General features: G+C 51.6%; 1 protein-coding gene across 1 annotated transcript in view; it reads right to left on the bottom strand.

The window, feature by feature from the left end:
- Positions 1 to 1,127: 1,127 nt before the first annotated feature.
- The window catches only part of nab (NGFI-A-binding protein homolog), a 32,011-nt gene continuing 12,620 nt past the window's right edge, over positions 1,128 to 20,518 (bottom strand). Inside the window, exons 4-11 of the mRNA XM_029111135.1 lie at positions 18,230 to 18,367; positions 16,039 to 16,334; positions 11,747 to 11,926; positions 8,484 to 8,737; positions 8,204 to 8,350; positions 7,736 to 7,900; positions 2,773 to 3,554; positions 1,128 to 1,782 (exon numbers count right to left, since the gene is read on the bottom strand). Of these exons, the coding sequence (XP_028966968.1) occupies positions 1,547 to 1,782; positions 2,773 to 3,554; positions 7,736 to 7,900; positions 8,204 to 8,350; positions 8,484 to 8,737; positions 11,747 to 11,926; positions 16,039 to 16,334; positions 18,230 to 18,367 (2,198 nt within the window). The 3' untranslated portion in view covers positions 1,128 to 1,546. The remainder of the gene's footprint in view (positions 1,783 to 2,772; positions 3,555 to 7,735; positions 7,901 to 8,203; positions 8,351 to 8,483; positions 8,738 to 11,746; positions 11,927 to 16,038; positions 16,335 to 18,229; positions 18,368 to 20,518) is intronic.

The raw sequence follows: 20,518 nt of genomic DNA, 5'->3' as shown, positions 1-20,518 counted from the left end.
TGTCGTCGAGTGCTGCATTCTGATTCGAGTGATCGAGAATATCCGTGTGGAAATCGACTCAGGGATCGAGAACATCGGGCACGTTCTCTGAGAGATATCCGCATCTGGGTGGGACCCGTTCGGGGCACTAGAACGCCTTGGGGGGGGTGCGAGGCCCTCGGTGAGAGTTATGGGATAGAACGAAAATTGTGGCCAAGTCCACGTGAAGGCGGGAATGCGAATTTGTTTTACCACGTTTCTGACAAATATTCAAGGAGCGCCTAGTCGCGAGCTGAGAATTTCGCTAGGCTTATAGAGGTAAACACTTCGGAGAGCTTGCTCAAAAACTACGAATTGAGGGAATATTGGACCTTCCACAACATCTTCAGAGATCCCACGGCCCTTCAAAGAGAAGGAAGAAGCCGCACTCCTATGTACGGAACATTTCGTGGCTCTTTTCCTGCATGCTGCAGAGATGTCTCGTTTTGCCTCGAGATATATGTAGATTTTGCCTGACGTTCCTCGATAAACTCCTTTCACCCGTCGGCATTGGGTGCCGAACTAATCCGTGTAATTCGGGCTGTTGATAATAATCAACAGCTCCTTTCCCATGAACCGTTCCGGAGACGGCGCTCAAGCTCGCGGATACCGAAAGGATCGATCGGGGTATTGCCTGTCTGCTCGCCGCGTCGCAGGAAGGCGAAAGTATCCACACACCCGACGATGCCGAGCATCACTATCGATCGAGGCGGGCGATCAAATACGTCTTGGTTCTTGTCAGATGACTTATCAGCGGGATCGTCTCCATTACGCCGGTACATTCCGGAAATGGAGAACTTGCAGGAAGAAGATCAAGAGGTGATCAGGTTGATTGAAGTTCTCCATTTTTATTGACGAGAATACTCAAGAAGTATATTGTACACGCAATAAGTATCTCTTTCCCTCTTCCCTCTTTTCATCTTGATGACGGCTAGCTGGCTCGATAGAGTAGATTACCTAATGCAGTTTCCGTGTGACGGTAGCATGGGTTTCATTGTGAGGCTAAGCTCGCACCCACATATCCGACACCTCTCTCGTCGGGAAGTAGATCTAACAGCTGTGATCTACAATACTTCACGGCTCCCTTTAATCACCATTTTCCCGGTCAGGCTCCCAGAGCCATCTACAAACACCTACCTAAATAAATATAAGTATCATCGTATACAACAGGGTCGCGTATCAGGAACGTCGTCTCACTCTTCAGCGCCCCGCGTATTATCCTTATTCCTCAAACTGATCTGTCTACCATCAGGCGAAAGTTTGAGTTACGCCTGCCCCATTTCTTCCCGGGTCTTCTTATCCTTCCGAGGGATTCCATCGTTCACGCGAATACCTTCGCGTGAAAACTTCTATATATCCTTCCTCGGTCTTCTTCCGGAGGAGTTCCCGTACGTATTATGCCCCAAAATCGGATTGCATACACCTGGTACAATTAAGGGCTCATCGCTTCCGGTGTCGGTATTTCCTAGAAACCGAGGAATTCGCTCGATAAATTGTAGTTCACAGCAGCGCAGAGAGGAGCGTTTCCTCAGATCTTGATGCCTTGTTGGGTCGGTGAAGTCGCCGGGGATCCCGGCTCCTGTTTCAGCATTCCTTTCTGTGAAAGTGCCAACAATGCTTTCAGACTGTTCTCGCCGCTGTCGTCATTCGAACCTGGAAACGAATATGAGTTGTTGAAAATATTGTGTCTGTTGTGATGGCGCATCGCGCCCCTTTCTAAACATGCTCTCATCTCCTCTCTCGAACAACAGCGCCTACCGGCGACTACCGCAATAATAAAAGACAGTGAATCAGTCGTAATCGATTCCTCGATGAGATAACGTGTCTTCATTCCGGGTCGTACCCATCATTCCCGATTAGGTCGGATGCCCACAGTCTCCGGTCGAAATATTCGGAACCTCGCATCTTAGCCCAACGATTTCATATGAGTTGTTCCATATGAGAAACGAGTGGATTGCAGCTTGCCGATAAGGGATCGATGCGAGTAACTCGACTGAAATCCTTCGGTTCGTATTTGGGAAATCAATGAGCTCGAAGGTTATGTTCTGTGGGAGGAAGAGAGAATCAGGGAGAATTCTCTTCCTCATGAGGAGTCTATGACTCTTCGCGCCAGATATACCGAAATCGATCATCGAGGTCACATGGCTGAGCTTACATTGAAGACATGGGAATTCGCTCCTTACAGCAGTGACTAATCTCTTTATTCGGGACCATGAATACACCATGCCGTACAAGTCCTTATGCATTCCTGTTACATTGAAGGTCGTTTCTCTTCTTGTTTCTTTTCCTCGGGCGTCGATCAATCGGCCATAGAAAGCGGCTACTTCTAGCATTTCTTTCCGTTCGTATATATTTCCATATTTATTTATATATATATGTATAAATATCATCAAGGGAGTCAAAATGTTCACTAAGCCATGCCGACGATTCCCATGTCGCCGATACCGCGATCGTTTTTCTCTCCGGTAATCTTTTGCCCATTATTCCTTTCTTGAAATGACCATCATCGTCAAGATCTCGGTCTATAATATTCTCATATCGATCATCACCATCTGTATCATCATCATCATCACCACCGTCGTTACACTTGGAACTTTTTCCCATCCGTGTCTTGAGAACGAGAAACGAGAGAAACGGAAGAAGAATCTGTGGTGCCAGAAGACGATCTCTCACGTCGATGAGTGGAAAAGAACTCGAAAGATATAACCATTGAAGTTTCACTGTAAATTCAAGCATTTCCAAAACAATGCTCACCGTTGACTTTGTGGTGTCCATTGGAGGACGAATTATTGATGTTGTTATCGTTGGAGGCAGAATTTGCTGCTGCTGATAATAAAGATGACGGCGATACGGACGACGTCGTAGTGGACGCTGCTGAGAGCGCGACGAGGTTGGTCGGCTTATCGTTGCTCGATAGATCCGTCATCGACGGATTGGGTGAATTCGAATTTCCTCGGGACATGTTGAGGGGAGAGGCAGAAGTCGGTGTTGTTGCTTGTGTCGGTGGGGGTGTTGCTGACGAAGAGCCAGAAATGGTTCGCGAAGTGCCAACGAAATCCCCTCTGTCCAAGCGGGGCGGCCTACCTCTAGGCCTTCCCGTACCAGCTCCTTCGGCTTTATTTCCACAAGTGAGAGAGAGTGGCATCATAGGCGACGGGGACGAGCCCAATGTCGCAACCGCGGGCAGACCGACTTCGGTTTCAGTAGTTTCGGCGCAGCCCCGGATCTGGTTTGCCAGCTCCTTGATCACCCGGAGTCCTTCATCCATCAGGGTTTCTTGCACAATCTGCTTAGTGATCTGCTGACTCGTCTTCTTCTGTCTATTGTTCCAGTCGTCCGTAGGCGATTCTGCCCTATGTCCGGAAAGCTCGAGAGGTACGTGCGCGGTCGGAGGGGACGAATTGTTAGAATACGAATGCGCACTCAGTTGCGAGTCGGTGTCCTCAGTATCGGTTTTAGTTTCTATCGACATCCCTCCGCTCGACGCAACGGCCGCAGCTGCCGCGATTGTCGCGAATTTCGGACTGTTCATGAACCTGTAATCCCAAAGAGCCGGCGTTAGGTATTACGGCATTCTGCCTTGTTCACGTGAGTTGAATAATCTCCGGATTCATCAATCCTTAGTCGGGAGTCCGCGGGGGACATCCTGACGCGACCCGAGTGCCGGAGCAGCTTCAGAAAACCAAAGCAATCATTTTCCAAAAAAATTAGAAAAGCATCTCGCAGAGAAGCGCGGTAGGGTGTATAACAATAATTATTAAAACCTATTTTGCAAATATTGAAGGCGTAACTTCTCGATAGGGTGTTTTACTCGTGGTCTGTCGGGCTCGAGCATCCGTCGCAGCGGCACTCGACGCCGGCGCCGTCCAAGGGTGAGATCGAACGGGTCACGCCATTTCGTGCAGTTTTTGAGTTCATAAAAACTCGGACGACGATGAGAGACAATGGCACCTAGAGGTTCACAACGAGCGAGACAGCGAGCGGTATTTGAAGAAGCTCTCGTGTCTCTTTCTCCCGTTGTTCCCTTTAACGGACTCTCCGACTCATTGTCACGAATGGAAATCACCGAAATCCTGGACAGCTCCAGGCGAATGATTTCGGAAGCATACTCGACTCTTCGGAAAATCTAAGCAACGGAAGGCTGATGTGACGCCAAAAAACGCCTTGACGAGGAGCGAGACGTCGCGACGTTGGAGCGCACGCGACCCCATGATACCTAATAAAAAAGTTCTCCGAAACTCTGAAGCAGCGCGTCGAAGACTTTCGCGTCGCGAATTACCGTGACGTCCTCTCTGGAATGAGGATATCACGATCTCGATAAGCGCGGAAGTATCCTCCGATCGTTTACGAGGGATCCGGGATCGTTCCGGGACGGCGGGTTCACGGAGCTCATCGAGGGAGCAACGTCGTGGAACGACAAGGGGATCTCTATAGATTCTCTTCATCCCAGCCTTTCGAAAACCCGAGTCCTCGCTCCGGAATCCCCGTCATGAGGAATGGAGGCGAGGAAGCTCAAGTCATCCCCGTTGACTGATCGAAGGGATGGCAACGGGTGACGAGCAGAGACAACAACGGCAACAACAAAAGCAACAGCAGCGCCGGCGGCGTCGATGACGAACAAGAAGCCAACGGTTAGAAAAAGCTCGTTGGGTGGTGCTTGTTTGTTGACATAAAAAACGTAATAGTTTGCAGGCAACCGAGCAAGCGGGTAGGGCCATCTCAAGTGGCGAGCGAGCGTCTCGCTGTTGGTCTAACTACTATGGGGGGGCTCCACTTCTCAAAAGCAGCTGCCTGCCTGGATGGATCTCAGTCAGTCTCGTCCCAACTTCACGGAGCTCGCCTGTCTTCGACCCCTTCTCTCCATAGAAGCGCCATCGCTCGTGATCGTGAACTGACGATGTCCAACTTGACGATAAATGATAATCATCGTTTCTGGAGGATTGCGTCACGTATCTGCCCGTAGTCCGACCTGAGCTGAGACTCGCGACGTCCCCAGAAGATTCGGTTCTATTGGATCCACGGATAGTCTGTCTCTGCAGCTGTCGGAGGGTAGGATTCCTGCGGAATTCGTCGAGTTGGAAGAGTGATTCAGAGAAACTTGTCCTCACCATCAGCATCCGCAGGAGCTGCAGCATCCCCGGACAGACAGACGAACGAACGAACGAACGAACGAACCAACCAACGAACGGACAAACACCTCTCTCCCCTGCCTCTATCTGCCTTTATGTTTCTCGTGATTTTTTTCTTGCGCGTCGTCGAGTGGACACAGCGCATTCTCTATGATGATGAGTCACCACTTTTTAACCACGTAGCAGTGGCGGAGGAGCTTTTGCTGATGCTGCATCCAGTCGCTGCTGGGAGAAAAGGGTTCAGCAGCAGGGAGACCGACTGGCTCGCTGGCTGACTGAGCTGGTAAAAAGTTGCCCCCCGTCCCTTCTGACTAGTTAAAACAGGGTTACGAAAAGGAACCCAGCGAGCTCAGGGAGACCCACTCCGAGAGCGGCCCCGTTCGCTCGTCCGTTCTCCTGGCCGCTCACTCGGTCGCTGGCTCGCTCGCTCGCTTGCCTGTCTGTCAGCCCGACGAATTAAAAAGTGGAAATCTTCGGCGCGCCGACTTGTTTACCGACCAAAGAAACAAACGAAGCGGAATTTTGAATAGAACCCGATTCGTCTAGTCAGTGACTGACTGGGTCCAAATGAATGGAAATTGCCAAAATCAGCGAGATGGTGCTCGTTGGTGCTGGTGAGCGGCGGCGGCGGCCCATCTCGTCGGGTCGACCTGGAGAAGCTTTGTGAGTGACAACCGAACCACCACTTTCACCGCGGCGATGATGATGACGACGACATCCGTGAAATCGACTTCAAGCCGATTGAACCGCGAGCACGCTTAGATTGCTTTCTCCGAGCTCGCCGAGTAAAAATGTCACACAAAAAATGACATCGACTGCCGTCGAATCGAGTCAGGCATCTATGAGCCAGTCCCTCATGCAGTTGTTCCTCTATGGGCGCAAGACCGATCAGAGACCGGCTGACAAGCTGGACGTCGTATCAAAGGGTCAACCAAGCCACAATCAGTGACATGTCAGCGGCAGAAACTTTGCCCCGTGACCCTGTCGCGCGATCCGACGGTCGCTCCGTCGCATCGGGCTCTGATCCGTTTGGCAGCTCGATCAACCTATGGCTGACGACTGGCTGTCTGGCATCTGCTCTGTCGACAGAGGCGAGGAGACGACTCCGGAGCGATTCGGATCTCTACGGAAACTGGACCGATCCTTGACCTGAGCGTTCGAAGAGCGATTCCGGACATTGCTGTCGATCCGGTCAGATGGGACCGAATCCTCCGGAACGGGGTAGCTGTCCAACCCGATCGTCCACGACGACGAATCTCGTCTGGGGAAGGCTCGCCGAGTGGCGATCGAAGTCACGCTCGCCAGCAGAAGACGAAACCAGGCACAGACTGATACAACTCAATGTCCCCTCGGGCAAGAAAAGAAGACGACGACGCGACGTCGGCGAAGATGGGATCGAGCAGCACTAAAAAGAAGATGTGTCCGCGCCAGCAATAAAGTGCTGCCCATGTGTGTCAAAGGGGTGAAAAAACTTGAGAGGCATCGACTGCTTGGCCGAACGACCGGCGAACGGACTGTCCACTGTGTTGGTGGCGGCGGCGGCAGCAGCAACGGCGGCGCTTCGTTTTGGCGGAGCTTGGAAGTGCGCGCAACGACCGAGGGAGATGGAGCCTTTTTTTATTGCTGTGAGCATAAGTAAGTGGGGGGCACAGAAACGCCATAGCAACGCCCTAAGCGACTATGGGGCGAAACGGGGCACGCTCGGTCGAGGAGAGCGGGACGGGGGTCGCGGGGAACAGGGGAACACGGAGGAAGCGGGCGAGCGAGGCGGGGCTCACACAAAAAGGGGACCGAGGGAAGAGACGCGCAGCCAGCAAAAAGAATCGCGTGTTTTAGCTGCAAGCCCCGTTCGCCGTTACCGCTGCTGCTGCCGCCGCTCCCGCTGCCAGCCTCCCCGCTTCTTGCCGCCGCCGCCCGTCACCACTAAGCAAGAGAACACTTTTTGAGCTTTACGTGGCCGTTGCGGCGGTGGCGGCGTCGGTAGCGGAGGCAGTGGCGATACCAGCGGTGCAAGCGTCCCGTATTGAGGAGGCGAGGGAATTCGGGAATGCTGGCAGGGCTCAAAAAAGGGCTCGACGAGGAGGGGGAGGGCGCTGCGAGGGGTGTACTCCTCCTCCGCCAAAAACGCGCATAGCAAGAGGGAGAGAAAACGTGTTTTGTGAGAAGCGACCAGCAAGAGCTGCGTCGCAGCGGCCACCGTCTCTCCAGCGGAGCTGCCATTGACGTCCCAGTGCCGTACACTCGCAGCCAGACCGGATCTTTTTGCTCCCCGCCGTCTCGTTCCCCGTTTTTCCCCTGCTACCAGAGCTTCCCCATGCGACCTTGCGAGTTTTGTCTTCAAGAGAGGGACTCGGGCTCACTTCTGATTGGAATATCGTCGTATAAAACGAGCTTGCTGCATGGCAGCATCAATTCACCGGAAATCAAGCAGAGCGTCAGACTGACGGAATGGGGGGGGGATTATAAATCGATATGTCCGCAAGGCTCACCCCTTCATCGCGGACATTCCTGTGAACATTCCAGAATGATTCGCCTCACGAGAGGGAGACGGAATCTTCATCGTCCAGCATGAATTCTGTTCAACTCACTTTTCAATTCGTTTGATTTGTTTAGAGACGTCATTTTGATCATTAAGCAATTGCATTTGCTGTTGCGAGATCTGCTCCAATTGCTGTTGAATTCCCGCCGCAAGCGAAACGTCACGAACTTGCGATAAGCGTAACTTCAGATCCTCCTGTTGTCGTCCCAGGGATCTGCAATGGAATGGTCTGAGTAAGCGGTGTGATCCCGACCCAAGGAGACGATTTTCTGAGGAAGTCGTGTGTTATGACTGAGACTCCGAATTTTCCGCGATGACTCTTGCAGGGAATCGCGACACCTCGTAGTCTCCATTGTATCTCAATGGGGGACGAGGGGAAGAACCACAAAGTTTGCGATGAAATCGCGGTCCGCGAATGCATCACTGCCCCAGTCGTATCCAATAAGGATTCGCCGTATGACAGCGGGCTCAGTTACTATCGGGGAGGGAAAATCGAAAAACGATGTCGTTCGCTTACCTGAGTTGTTCATTGATGTGCTCCAGTCGCTCCTGTCTCTTACGCCTCTCATCCTCCACCTGCGCCTTGTCGGCTGCCGGGAACCCGAGTTCCTGAACACGGGCCCGCTTCGACGCCGTCGCTTGCGCGGGTGAAGGGCACTCGTCTCTGTGGAGAGGATTCGGAAATTTTTCTATTTTCCCAATCGGATTCAAACGTATTTCGGCAATAGGTGCGAGGACGTTCTCAGAGTAGAGTATCCAGAAAAGATGGAGATGTTCACCGACGAGGAGAAACTCACGTCTTCGCGAATTGGTATCCACAGTCGCGTACGACCTGTCTGGCGAGTGGAAAGAGTTCGTCTTTTCGGCTTAATAGCGCTGGGATGTGGCGACAAATTTGGGCTGCCGCCTCGTTGATGGCAACCTCCTGGAGTAGAAGAGCCTTATCGGCCGAGGTTGATTTACGCTTGTTGCTCGTGGGCGCATAGATTGCCGAAAACTTTCGGATCTCCTCCATCCGGCGTGGATCGTCCTCGCACATCGTCAAAACGAACTGCAACAAAAGAGGAAATGCTTGAGACAAAGGATTCCTCGTCGAGCCGCCGGGTTTCTCACTCAGACAGTCATTCAGTCAGAGCTCGCTGCGAATCCTTTTGGCCATCGAACAAGCTGGCAAGCCACAGGGCTGGCCGACCGGCCACCACACTCTATTTGCGGAGCTCGTGATGCACGCCGGGCGTTCCAAACCTCAAAGGCTCTTATTAGTGTTTGTGCCTTTTTTGTGAGAACTAAGGTAGAACGGAGGCTTTCGCGATGGGGAGACAAGAAGGGGTCATCGACAGAGGGTTTCGCCGGAGGGCTCAACGAGAGATGCACCTTGTTTGTTTTTAACGTGGACCTCTCGTCGCTCCAATGGATTTTTATGCCTTGGGTGAGTCTCGGCACGAGAGCGACAACGGTAAGGAGAGAAATTCCCTGTGTCTTCCTCCGATTTCAGTTCTCCAGTACAGGCAACGAGACGCGCCATTGAGCATCGAACGCTAATGACTGCAGGAAATCTTATGGAAACCACGATTCATGTCCCAAATTCTCGCGACATTCTTCGGGAACGACATCTGATTTCTGTGGGATTGTGACGAAGGGGGACGGAAATCCAGGATCGGGGATGAGCTCGACCCCTTGTTCCGCTCATTGGCAGTTTCGGTCGATACAACTGCATTTCCAAGTGTGGTGTCTGTGAGAGCCCGGTTTTTAGCGTTTGTTTTTTTATCGTATTGTGTAGCAAGAGGAGCTTCTAATGAGGAGCACCGCATTCCCTTCTTCTTCTTCGGATGCTGCTCCTGCTGCTATTAATATTTAAATACGGCGCTCGCACGGGAGTAGCAGGCGCACACACAAACACCGCTCATACCAAAAACGCTGCCGAAAGGCCTCCCTAAGAAAAAATCAAAACAAAAACAACAAGACACTGCAAGCATCAGCAGCCGAGGCGACGAATAAATACGAGTGGAAGCAAACGCGCGAGGGAGCGGGAATTCCTCACGAGAGACAGACCACACGACATTACAGACGAAGCAAATCGACTATGAAATTGCTTCTTCGCCTTGTCGTCAACAAACTCGACAAATGCAATGGAACTTCATCCACCACCGCCCTTGGGGAGAAGAACCGGACTACCCAATGCTTCTCGAGCTGAATAGATCTCCGTTTCAGGAAATAATCTGTCCTGAAGCGAAAACTGCTTGAGGTTGCTTCTTGTCGCGACTGGTTATGAGATGCAATCCTGGGAATCGCGAGCAAACACCGTTGAGCTACGATGAGGGCGGTCACTCCGTTTTGCTGTGGGCCCGAAAGGCACGCTTCACATCCTCGGAGGCACGCCGCTCAGTGTCTGGCTGAGTTAGACGGACAATCCTTCATCGGGTGGTTGCGACCATTTTTAATCAATTTTCATTTTTTCTCTCTCAAGCTCGTGCAGCCCGCGACGCTTGCGAGTGACCCCTCCTCGGTGTCGTTCCACAGGGGCTCGCTCGATGCCCACAGCCCGAGGCAAACCCTTTGGTCAGTGAGCTGACGAGTTTTGCCACCCAGCCCGCCTCAATCGTAAGTTAGTTGAGGGTCGGGGAATTCAGTGGTTCTCCCATGCATCTCTTGCGCCGAATGTTTGTGAACTTCAAGACTGGATCGATCCGAGCGAGTAAAAAGCCCGAGATCGGAGTACTGCCTGACCCGGTAGGTTGTCTTCATTCGGAGTTGATTAGGGTGTTTCGAGGAGTTGAAGGATTATCGTCAGAGGATCAAAGGAAGGGTGAAATGATCGCCGAAGCTCCGCTGTATCGGTGCTCTCAAATCAAAACATATTAGCTCTCTCTTTTCCGCTCTCTGCCGCCGCCGCTGTGCGTGTATTGTCACAGCTCACAATTTCTGAAGCCTGTGAAGGGGGTAAGATGGACAAAAAATGCCAAAGCAACAGCTGAGAGCCGTCGATGACGGATTGAAGGATGCAACACATGTGGGGCCAGCAAGAAGCGCCAAGTCCAACAATGATTCGGCTCGCCTCTCCAGAAGGCAACCGTGTGGAATTGAAAGCACCTTTCTTCAGAGGAAGAAAAAAAATTCTCCTCTCGGACCAGCATTCGACGACGATAGCGAACGCTCCGCTATCGGAAACAATATCAGCGACCTGCGTGATTCCGTTCTGCAACTTGGAGTTCCAGTGGAGACGAATGGATTCGAGAGGGAATTCTTGATGGAAATGATGACTTCTGACCGGAATCCCAGGGCGAGCAGACCTGAGAACGATCTTCGTTCCTCTCGAATCGGGTTGCAGCCAGCTCAAGGAACACGTCGCTTCGGATTGTAAAACTTCGGAAAGTCGCACGTTTGCAATCTCCAGAGTTCGCTCAAGTGGAGCTGTTATGCCCTCGAAGCAGTTGTCGTCGGATCGCCGAGCAGAAGCTCGGGCATTAGAGCCCAGAAGAGGGAGAAGGAGCAGTCGAAGGAGTTTCGGTGATGCGACTAGCTGGTGGGTTAAATGGAGTGTTCACTTTGCCTTCAAGCTCTCATTAGAGGACACTGGTCATTTAAAGAGAATTTCGTTAAGAACCCGAAAACGACGCCCCTCCTTATCCGGAGCGAAAAGCAGTTCGAAAGGATGCGACTTTTTGCTGCATCCATGACTCCGACACTCCGCGCGCACGTCGTTCAAAAACCGCTCCAAAGAAACTTGACACTTCGGACACTGGCGATGAGTGTCTTACGGTAAATGACACCGCCGTCCGGCGGCGCCGGCTTTCTCCCACTTCTCGAACACTGGCTAAATGTCCGTTCCCTCCCTGGCCGGTCGCTTCAGAAAGGATAAACTTTCATCTTTCGGCAGCTACGATCTCATATTGCCATTCCGCCCATACGTCTCATGCTTCCTCCCTCCGCAAACGGGCTCTCGGAGGGTATCTCGAGATCCGACCTCGCGTTTCGGACCGATAGAGAGCAGGAAATTCTTTAAGCCGGCTTTTTTGCGACGTTTGACATATGGGTACGTACAATAGGGACTTGGACTCACCTCCATTTCTTTCGGAATTCGCTTCTTCATGTTCTTTATGTCGTACGGAGACAGCGTTGGAAGAATGGATCTGACGAGAATTTCAGCGGCTTCACCAATTTTGCTCATTTGAGCGTCGTCAAGTGAGGCTTGATTCAAGAGGATCCCTGATGGAGACGGTGGTGAGATTCGACCGCCGTTCTGAAAGCCGAATTCCTGAATTTTGAATGAGTGTTTTCTTAGCGGAGCTCTATAGCAGCCTCCGTTACCTACTTCGTCTACAACTAGGAAGGATTTCAATTCCTAACAGAAGGGAATCCTTCAAACTCGGGAATCTAATAAGACAACCCGAAGATATTGGGAGAGTAGCTCCTCGGAAAAGCTCCGACCGAGCTGCACGTTGCGAAGTTTCATCCTGCGAGCGCTGATTTCTTGCTCTAAAATCGGAATTCGATCAATGAAAAACTCAGGGTTGAACTCCTCCACCGACGCTGCACCACAGAGCCAGCTTGCCAACACTCGATCGAGATAGGACGAGCATGATGAACAACTTGGCAACAGTTGGTAACATAAGCAGCTCCGTCAGTGGTAGCAGGAGCTTTCCTTTTCTTTCCATCCCAAGCGTACGGCGCAAAGAATCGAAAGTAATCAAGTGCACGCCGTCAGAGTTCGGGGGACCACTTTTAAATGAAGCTATGTGTTTGGGCTGACGGGAGTCGATGTAGGTTGCCTGTTCTCAAGTGCAAACATGGCATAGCGGTTCGTTGGCGAATATGCGAACAGTTTTTTCTTTGTGATGGCCTGCTCTGATAGACACACGATTCGAACACATTCAGGTGGGGAGCAAACGGTAAACAATTGAAAACATCTGTGATTTTCTCTGCGAATCCAAGTTAAACTTTCAACGAGCGGATCTATTTCCGATAAGGCCGACTGAGTGAAAGGGAAGCTTTCTGACCAGCGAATAAAAAGCTCTCGTGGAGTTTATCGTCGTCTCACATGAGACTTCGGCGAGGATGTTCAAATGTTCGGGAAGAGTGAATGAGTTTGAAGCAGGTTAGGTGCATTCCGGAGGCCCGAGAAAAATCTCTGCACATAATGTGTCTCCCCACCGAACGAAGGGTCTTCGAGGATAAACTGAAGCGCTCATCGGGGTTTCAGAATGACTGAGAATGACTGGCTCGTTGGAAAGATGTGGAGGTCTGCTGCTGATTCCGCGTCAAAGAGCAATCGCCCGAATCCTTCATTCAGGAAAACTTAAACCATCGGCAACCGCGAATCGTGTTACGAAAATATGGGTCGGAGGATTCAGCGTTTGAACGATGAGGTTCTCAACGAGGCTCCGGGAGCCATTAGAAAGTAACTCTGAATCGGAGCAGGAGCGCAGTGGGAGTAGTGAGTCTTGGACAGATGGTTCGAGCCAGCTGGGTGAAAGGGTTGAGGCTTGTTGTTATTTTGCTGTTGGTGTTGCGGAGGCTGATGTCTTCTACACGTACAAACAAAAACAATGCATCACGCTGGACACATGCATATCAAACGCGCAGATGCGGATCGCGGCAGGAAAGTCGTTGGCTAATTCTCGGTAATTATCCCGACGGCGCTGTCGCTTTCATGAGATTCGTTGGCTGGGATCCGGACTCTAGAATTATCCGGATTCACAGTTCACGATATTCCGGCAGTGTCCCGGAAAAAAAGAGGGAAACCCGCTCCGGTCATGGAAGGTTCCCTACTAGTTCCGGATTCGAGGTTTCGAAAAGTTTGAATTATGGCAGGAACACAGCGGGTGACCGGAGCTGGTTATTCGGTATGGGTCTCTGTGAGATGGATTAGATCCTGGAGTCCAACCACTCATTCCGATTGCATTCAGAGATATTAAAAACGTATCCGTAGAGTATCACGTCCTGTCGGTATCCACGACAACGGACAAAAGCTGCGAGTCATAATTGAGTTTTTTCCTTGTTGTCTCGGACGAACTCTGTGAAAACGTGACTCGAACTCAAACACGCTCGTGAATACTCGCACAGATTACGGCGGAGATAACAGGCTCTTCGGGCCCAATGAAATCGGCGCGAACTTCACAGTCATAATGATCGGAATAATTATTTCCGACGCTGCCGTGTCGCTGGCAATGCCTACCGGAAAAATTCTCATATGCGAGCGCGTACGACGCGGGATGCGTCGGAATCGCGCGGCATTCGAGTTCTCCGTGAGCGGTCAAGGATCACCCCGGATGCGTGAATTAACTTGCCAATCATAATCGGGAACCGTAGATAGCTCTCATTTGGCCTGAATGAGCTCCGATCGGGTGATTAGGCGCGTGCGTGCAGCCGGACAGACACAAACGAGGCCGTCCCTGCCGCTCAGCGTACCGCGAGGCCGCGAGGGAGGTCCAAGTCGCGAACGATGATCGGAGTGACCCCCCATTACCTCATCTATTCATCAGCTAGCCCTGAATGACCGATTCCGTTTGTGACATCGCTCGGCTGGCTCGTCGTATCTCTCCGTTCGATCTATCTGGTTTCTGTTCTAATTTGTCACAATTCAGAGCACAATGAGCTCTACGCCAAGTCTTCCTCGCTTGGTAGTGAGCACTAATTGGGTGAGGCTGCGTCGAATGAGATAGGGGGAGTCAGTTATTCTTCGGAGCGCTAGAAATAAGCAAGGAAATTCGGATCGCGCAACTTGTGCCTTTCTTTTCTTATGACTTCCGAAGTGCTCAAGGCGCATTTATCAATACTGCGGTGCCCTCACGGCGCACAGACCACGGCTTTATTCCACGGGATATGAGATGCAGTTCATGTGGGGTACATTCAGGGGATTTGGTCGGCGAAGGGGATTGCTCTGGAGGTCTCCACAACGCGATGGAGCAGTTCCGTGATCCGGGCGGGGAAAAAAACACCGTTGACGAGAAGCGGAAATCTCTATCATAAACATGTGGGTCAGATTCTTCAGAAGCCAGATCATCGCGGCAGAAGAAACTGTAATGAAATAGCAGAGCCGAACGGAAATGCTGCCCAGAGCGGCAGATGTGCTCAAAGAAAGGACCGCTCACGCATGCATGCATGATGCAGCCAGAAATTCACAGCTGAGACACACGAATCGGCTGACTGAGTGCTGAAGACAGTCGTACCGAGCGACCGACTTAGAGAGCCGCCGACCGACCGAGCCAGCCAGCCAGCCACCGAGCGCCTGGTAGAAGAAGAGTGCTTCGTCTCGTTGTGCTTGTGCAACTTCAGCTCTCGATTGATGAGATTTGAGAGTCTTTGGATCCGGCTGTCGGTAGTGGCTGGTGTCATGATCGATGGTGTTGTTCTCAAATGCCCCCAGTCAAGCCCGAAAGAAGGAATGCTCGATTTGCTTGCCTGCCGCCGACTGGCCTGCCTGCCTGCTTGCCCCCATCTACTCGCATCCCCTTCTTTCTTCTCTTCGACCTGAAGCGAAGCTTATGGAGGCACACTACATAAAAATATGAGCTATGTTAGACACGCACAGAGTTTTTGCATCGAGTGCTCGAGCCGGTCCGGAGCCGGCATTGGCACCAGCAGCTACGTAGCCGGGCCAATCATCACAAGTGACACATGATAGATTCAATTCCGCATGCATCTCTACCGCTCTCTCACTCTCGCACTTTTGTCTATTTTCGATTTTCAACCCTCAGCGCCGCGGCATTCGTGGATAACAATAATAATAATAATTAATAACAATTATAATCGATTCTTGCGATCGAAACGTCTCCGAACGGTTCCCTCCCCGCTTAATAAAGGGTAGTAAGGTCAGCAAAGAAGAGGAATTCCGCTGGAAACCCCGGACTTCTTTCGAAAATTCGCCCTTCCGTTGTCCGAAGACTCGACGGTCGGGGGAGCATCGTCGGGCAACGCGGCATCGGCAACCGATGGGCAAGCGAGCCTGTTGATGGCAGCAAGAGAATCTCCATTACGTCGCTGCTTTGAGCCTCGATCTAGCAGCGGTGTGTTCAATCCTCTGCAGACTCGAAGTCTGTGCCATAATTATCTCCTTAGCTTCCCCAACGCAAGCACATCGTTGTGTGATGGTGACTCAAGAGAAATTCGGCTTCAGTCCCTCAAACGTCAGCCGTGCACGTCTCAAACCTTCCGCTCTGGTTGAGAGTTCACTTCACGAAAACGGCCTGAATGACTCAATCGCGGATTCTGACGAAGTCCGAGGCATCTTCATTTTATTCGAGATTTCCCTTGGCGAATGAGCAACTCGATTCAATGCAACAGTTTCCCTGCCTGGTGCGACATCTTTCTTCGAAGGGGTCCGAGTTCCGGGTTCTTCGCCATCCAACTTACCTGCTGTAGTGCGAACGGATACGGTGCGAGCGCCTGATTGCTGGAGTCGAGAGATTTCTGCTTCTGTTGCTGATTGACTTGTAAACTGGACGAAGCTTGCTTGGGTGGAAGCAGCCCTGAAGTGGTTGAAGCCGAAGGATTTATGATTTGGGATGGTGGCCTCAAACCGGGGCCGCTCTGTGAACCCCCCGCTTGGGGGGTACTGAGGTGGCCCCGGGGTAAACCGCCGCTTGACGGGGTTACCACAGGATTCCCGGTTCCTGAACTTCCGGGAACTAGTGGACTCTGAAACATGGCTGAAACAACGAAAACGCCGGTTAGCTCCGAGTAATTATGCGAGAGACCGATGCGGGACTCTGAGAATCGCATCGAATCGCCCGCTTGGCGAGAACCTCCGATATTTCGGCTGAGAGGCTTAGCCAGGAAAAAGAGCGCGCCGAGAAGATTAAAGCGATCAATTTTTCCTCGGAAGGAGCTTATGCTCTCGAAGGAGGCGTTTGGCCTATCGGCTTATTATGTGAGCATGCATGTATCGGCTCGGAATAGTGCCTTCGAAAAACGGAGCTATCTTTTTCTTGACTCGCCGTTAATCCGTGGAGCGCCGAGTGCATATTTTATCCTGAAGCCCGATGAACCACAAACAGGCGGCGTTAATATTTGATCTCAAGGCAAGGAGGATAATCTGCCGCGAGAAGCCACTGGCCAACCAGCGAGTCGGCGGCGTCGCTGAGGCGAGTCAGGTAGTCAAATACCACCGAGAGAAAGAACGCGCGAGAGAAAAAGGAGTCATGAAGATGGTGGAGGTTTTCGCCTAATCATGGGCGGAGTGACCAGCAACGAGAAAGTCGGCCGGGATTACAAAACTAACTAGCAAGTTCAGACAACTAGAGCGCTCCAAGAAAACGCAACAGGAATACCGAATTCGCTGTTACAACTGTTTGCGTGACGATAAGCAGATGTTCCTCAGCAATGTCGTTTGAGCGGTCGGCGTGCGTCGTCACCTGTAGCAGGAGCCCGAGTGGCACACCGCGTAATCGAGGCCTCTAATCGAAGCGATTCTCTCGAATTTCACCAGTCGTGACCACCAGACTAAATTCGGGTTTTGAAACCCGGTGTGTGGGAGTTTCCCGTCGAGGCTACTCATCTCCGAATAACTAGATTACCACGTTGTAGGCAGAAACCACGGTGATGATCGGATCGTCGCGGTGATCAACGACCTCCACCAGGATCGAGCGGCGTTAGACAACAGCAACAGATGCGAAGCAATTCCGAGGTGAAGACATGGGAAGTGGATCTCATCAATTCTAACAGGATATCCGCTGTCTCGGAATGATGAATGCTCCTCCTGTGCTCTCACTTTCAACGTTTCTACCGCTCGGGACCCACAAGACCGTCTCTATTGTTCCGAGTCGATACAAACAGGAAGCTCGGCCATCGTACGGCTCGCGATCGAATCCATGCGATCTTATACCTTTATTCGGAACTTAGGACGCCTCCTTTCTCGCGGCTCGCGACTGTCGGACATCCAGCTCTCAATCCGGCGGCCATTATTTCTCCAAGAGGAATGGCGGCTTTCTACTTTCGGAGCCGATATACCAGAAGCCGAGCATGAGCTTCCTTCGCTCCGGAAAAGTTTCCAAGATTAGAATCTATCTCCGAAAACTTCCGGGGAGTCCAATCGAAAATCCACAGACTGGGACGAGCTTCATAAGTAGACTCCACCCTACACAGGGGCTCGAAGCAAAAAGCGCAGAATGTCTCCCTTTCGCTTCACAAAAACCCGACCCTCGGAGCAAGCTACCCTATGGATGTGATCAGCAACAAAAAATACCACCACCGAGGCCCGCTTCGAAACGGGCGGTCCAAAAAAGAATCTAAGACCCCGCCTATCTAGCAAATAAACGAGTGCTTGCGTTCCATCTTCGTTGTCTCGTAAAGTACGTGACTGCGTAATACGGGCTCGTTTCGTCGCCTGCTAATTATCAGCATGATGCTTCCGAGTGTATAACCGTCGAACGGAACGAACGAATTCCTGATTCAATTTCGGAATCCGCTTCCGTGCCTTTAGAAGCGAATTCGAATCGTCTCGTACAACTTCCTCATATCTGAAAGCGGCATGCTCGGAGACCTCATAGGAATCTATTCAGTCCCTTGTGCCCTGCCCCGAGCCAACGTCATCGAACGCACGTACCTGGATTCTGAACCCATTCCTGTAGAGCCTTCTGCAACCTCCTAACGTGAAGGGGCTTTGAAGCCATGCCGACCAGGGCCATGATCTCGAGGAATTCCTCTTCTCCGGCCTCGCATAGCTGCTGTACGTCGTCCCCTCCTGAAACGAAATAGGACATCGTCATCATTGGTTATATTTGCGCACCCTTGCGGAATCTCCGGGACTCCGATTCTACACCATCTGGGGTTCATTCTCCGCTCAGCGCGACTCGCGGAAAAGAGCGATTGCTACAGCGACGGCTGATGTATTCGGAGGCACTGCCGAATTACGTTTCGGATACTAATTCATCGAGACTGCGTATCGTGTCGCGGGAGTGCAATCAGTGGCCAAGACGCGATCCATCGCAGGGAAGGAAGCCACCTTCGAAACCCCAAGGAATGCGGCGGCGAATAGAGTCATCGGAAGACCGCTATCGATTAAATTCCTCAAAGAGCTCGCGATCCTACGACTCAAGCCATAGAATGTACGGTCGCTCAAGATGACGTAGCACATTATGAACCCTGAAGCCAGGTCAAGGGGAACGATGCTAGAGCGAGCCGACCAATGGAAATCTAGTTTAACTAGACGCCTCGCTGACTCGTCGTGGGCTCGTGGATAAAAATCGTCACCGTGCACAGCATCATAGCACACGAATCGGAGAGCGAGCGGCTCGCGAGTCCAGCAGCCGGTCCCCATGGTTAGGTTTGGTTGGGTGTCTCCCGTCCGCGTGGGGAGTCTTTTCGAGGTTTTTATTCGAGGACTCAGAAAAGCTATGCAACCGTCGGATCCTGGTTAAGTCCAAAAATTTTTCGTCTGCGCCCAAACCAGAAAGGTGCGCTTACAAAAAAAAAATCTCCCGAACACTCACGCACGCACAGCCTTCCATACATACATATACATTCAACCATCCATCCATCGTTCGTCCTCCGTCCACACAAACGCACTCCGCACAAACCAAACCGACGATCCTCGAAACTCCAACGGACACATGAAGCAAAAATTCGCCCCTCGCTTTTTAGGCTCCAGACTCGAGTTGGTTTCCCTCTCTGGGGCATTTAAAGTTTAAAAAACACACAGGGGCTAAAAAGCGTCGCACATTCCTTCGAGTGGGTGATCCCGTCGACTGTGTGCAACATCTACTGACTGACTGGCGAGGCTCACATACTCCGTTGGAGTTCCTAAAACTCCGTTGAGCTCGGGGGCTTCTCGAAAGCCTCTCGAAAATCGGTTGAGCGACTCGTGATATTTTTCCTCTCGCGGTTTTCCGATTCAAAACGGACTCAACCCGCAAGGCTGCAAATATTGACAGGACAGCCCGGGCCGTGACAGTGTCGCACGAGGCATCCGCCTCCCAGAGAGTTCACGGGGGTTCAGGACAGGGCTCGTCAGGAGAAATTTAAATCGCCAGACCCCGGGACGAGTTTCAAGGCTAACTTCGTGACCTATTTTGTAGTTTTTTTGACACACAAACTATTTCCGCTGCGGATCCACCTGTGCGAGTCGGCGCATCGGGCGAGAGAGTTTGTAGTTCACGACCCATGAGCGACATTTTTGCTCGTCAGACAGGAAATAGCAGGTAGCCGAAGTCACCCCGCTATGGGGTCGAATGCAAATGCGGCTCTCAGTCACGCCATAACTTGACTTACTCTCCGGCCAATGACAACGATAACTCTACCGAGGAAAGCCAGAAAAGGTCAATCAATCTTTCGAGGGTCCCAACAGAACAACTTAGTCTACCTGGTCCAATAGCTTATGCCGCAGCAGGACTTTCAGTACGAATCAATCCCACCGTATAGGGACAATAACATCGGAGGGAAAGATCACTGAGTTCCATTTCGAATGCAAGAAAAAATCGAATAATTACCAGGAAAAGAGGAGAGAAATTATGAGTGAATTTCTTGCGCTCATGGTTCGCGACTCCTGATCTCATGATGTTGCGAAGCCACGTTCTGCGGTCGGAACGACCTGATTGATAGCCGACATGTTGTGTCTCTCTGAGCAGTAAATCGATCACAGGGCAAACGGCCACAAACTAATCGCTTCCAAGAAGCGATTCATCCATCGAGCGAGTCGTCGATCGATCCGACCTCGCCTGCTCCATCGGTTAGGAGGGCAAGCAGCACCTGAGCAAAAACGACCTCCGACGAGAATGACATCCGACCCGCACACGATCCGAAACCAACCTCAGCAGATGAACCGGCCACTTGAGTGAGTGACTGACTGACTGACTAGCTCACTCCACTCGTCAGGCGAGTCCTAATAGACAGAGAG

Source organism: Galendromus occidentalis, unplaced genomic scaffold, assembly GCF_000255335.2.
Source record: "Galendromus occidentalis unplaced genomic scaffold, Mocc_1.1 scf7180000077348, whole genome shotgun sequence".
Lineage (NCBI taxonomy): Eukaryota > Metazoa > Arthropoda > Arachnida > Mesostigmata > Phytoseiidae > Galendromus > Galendromus occidentalis.
The sequence above is the reverse complement of the archived record's forward strand: the minus strand, read 5'-3'. Positions and strand labels throughout refer to the sequence as shown.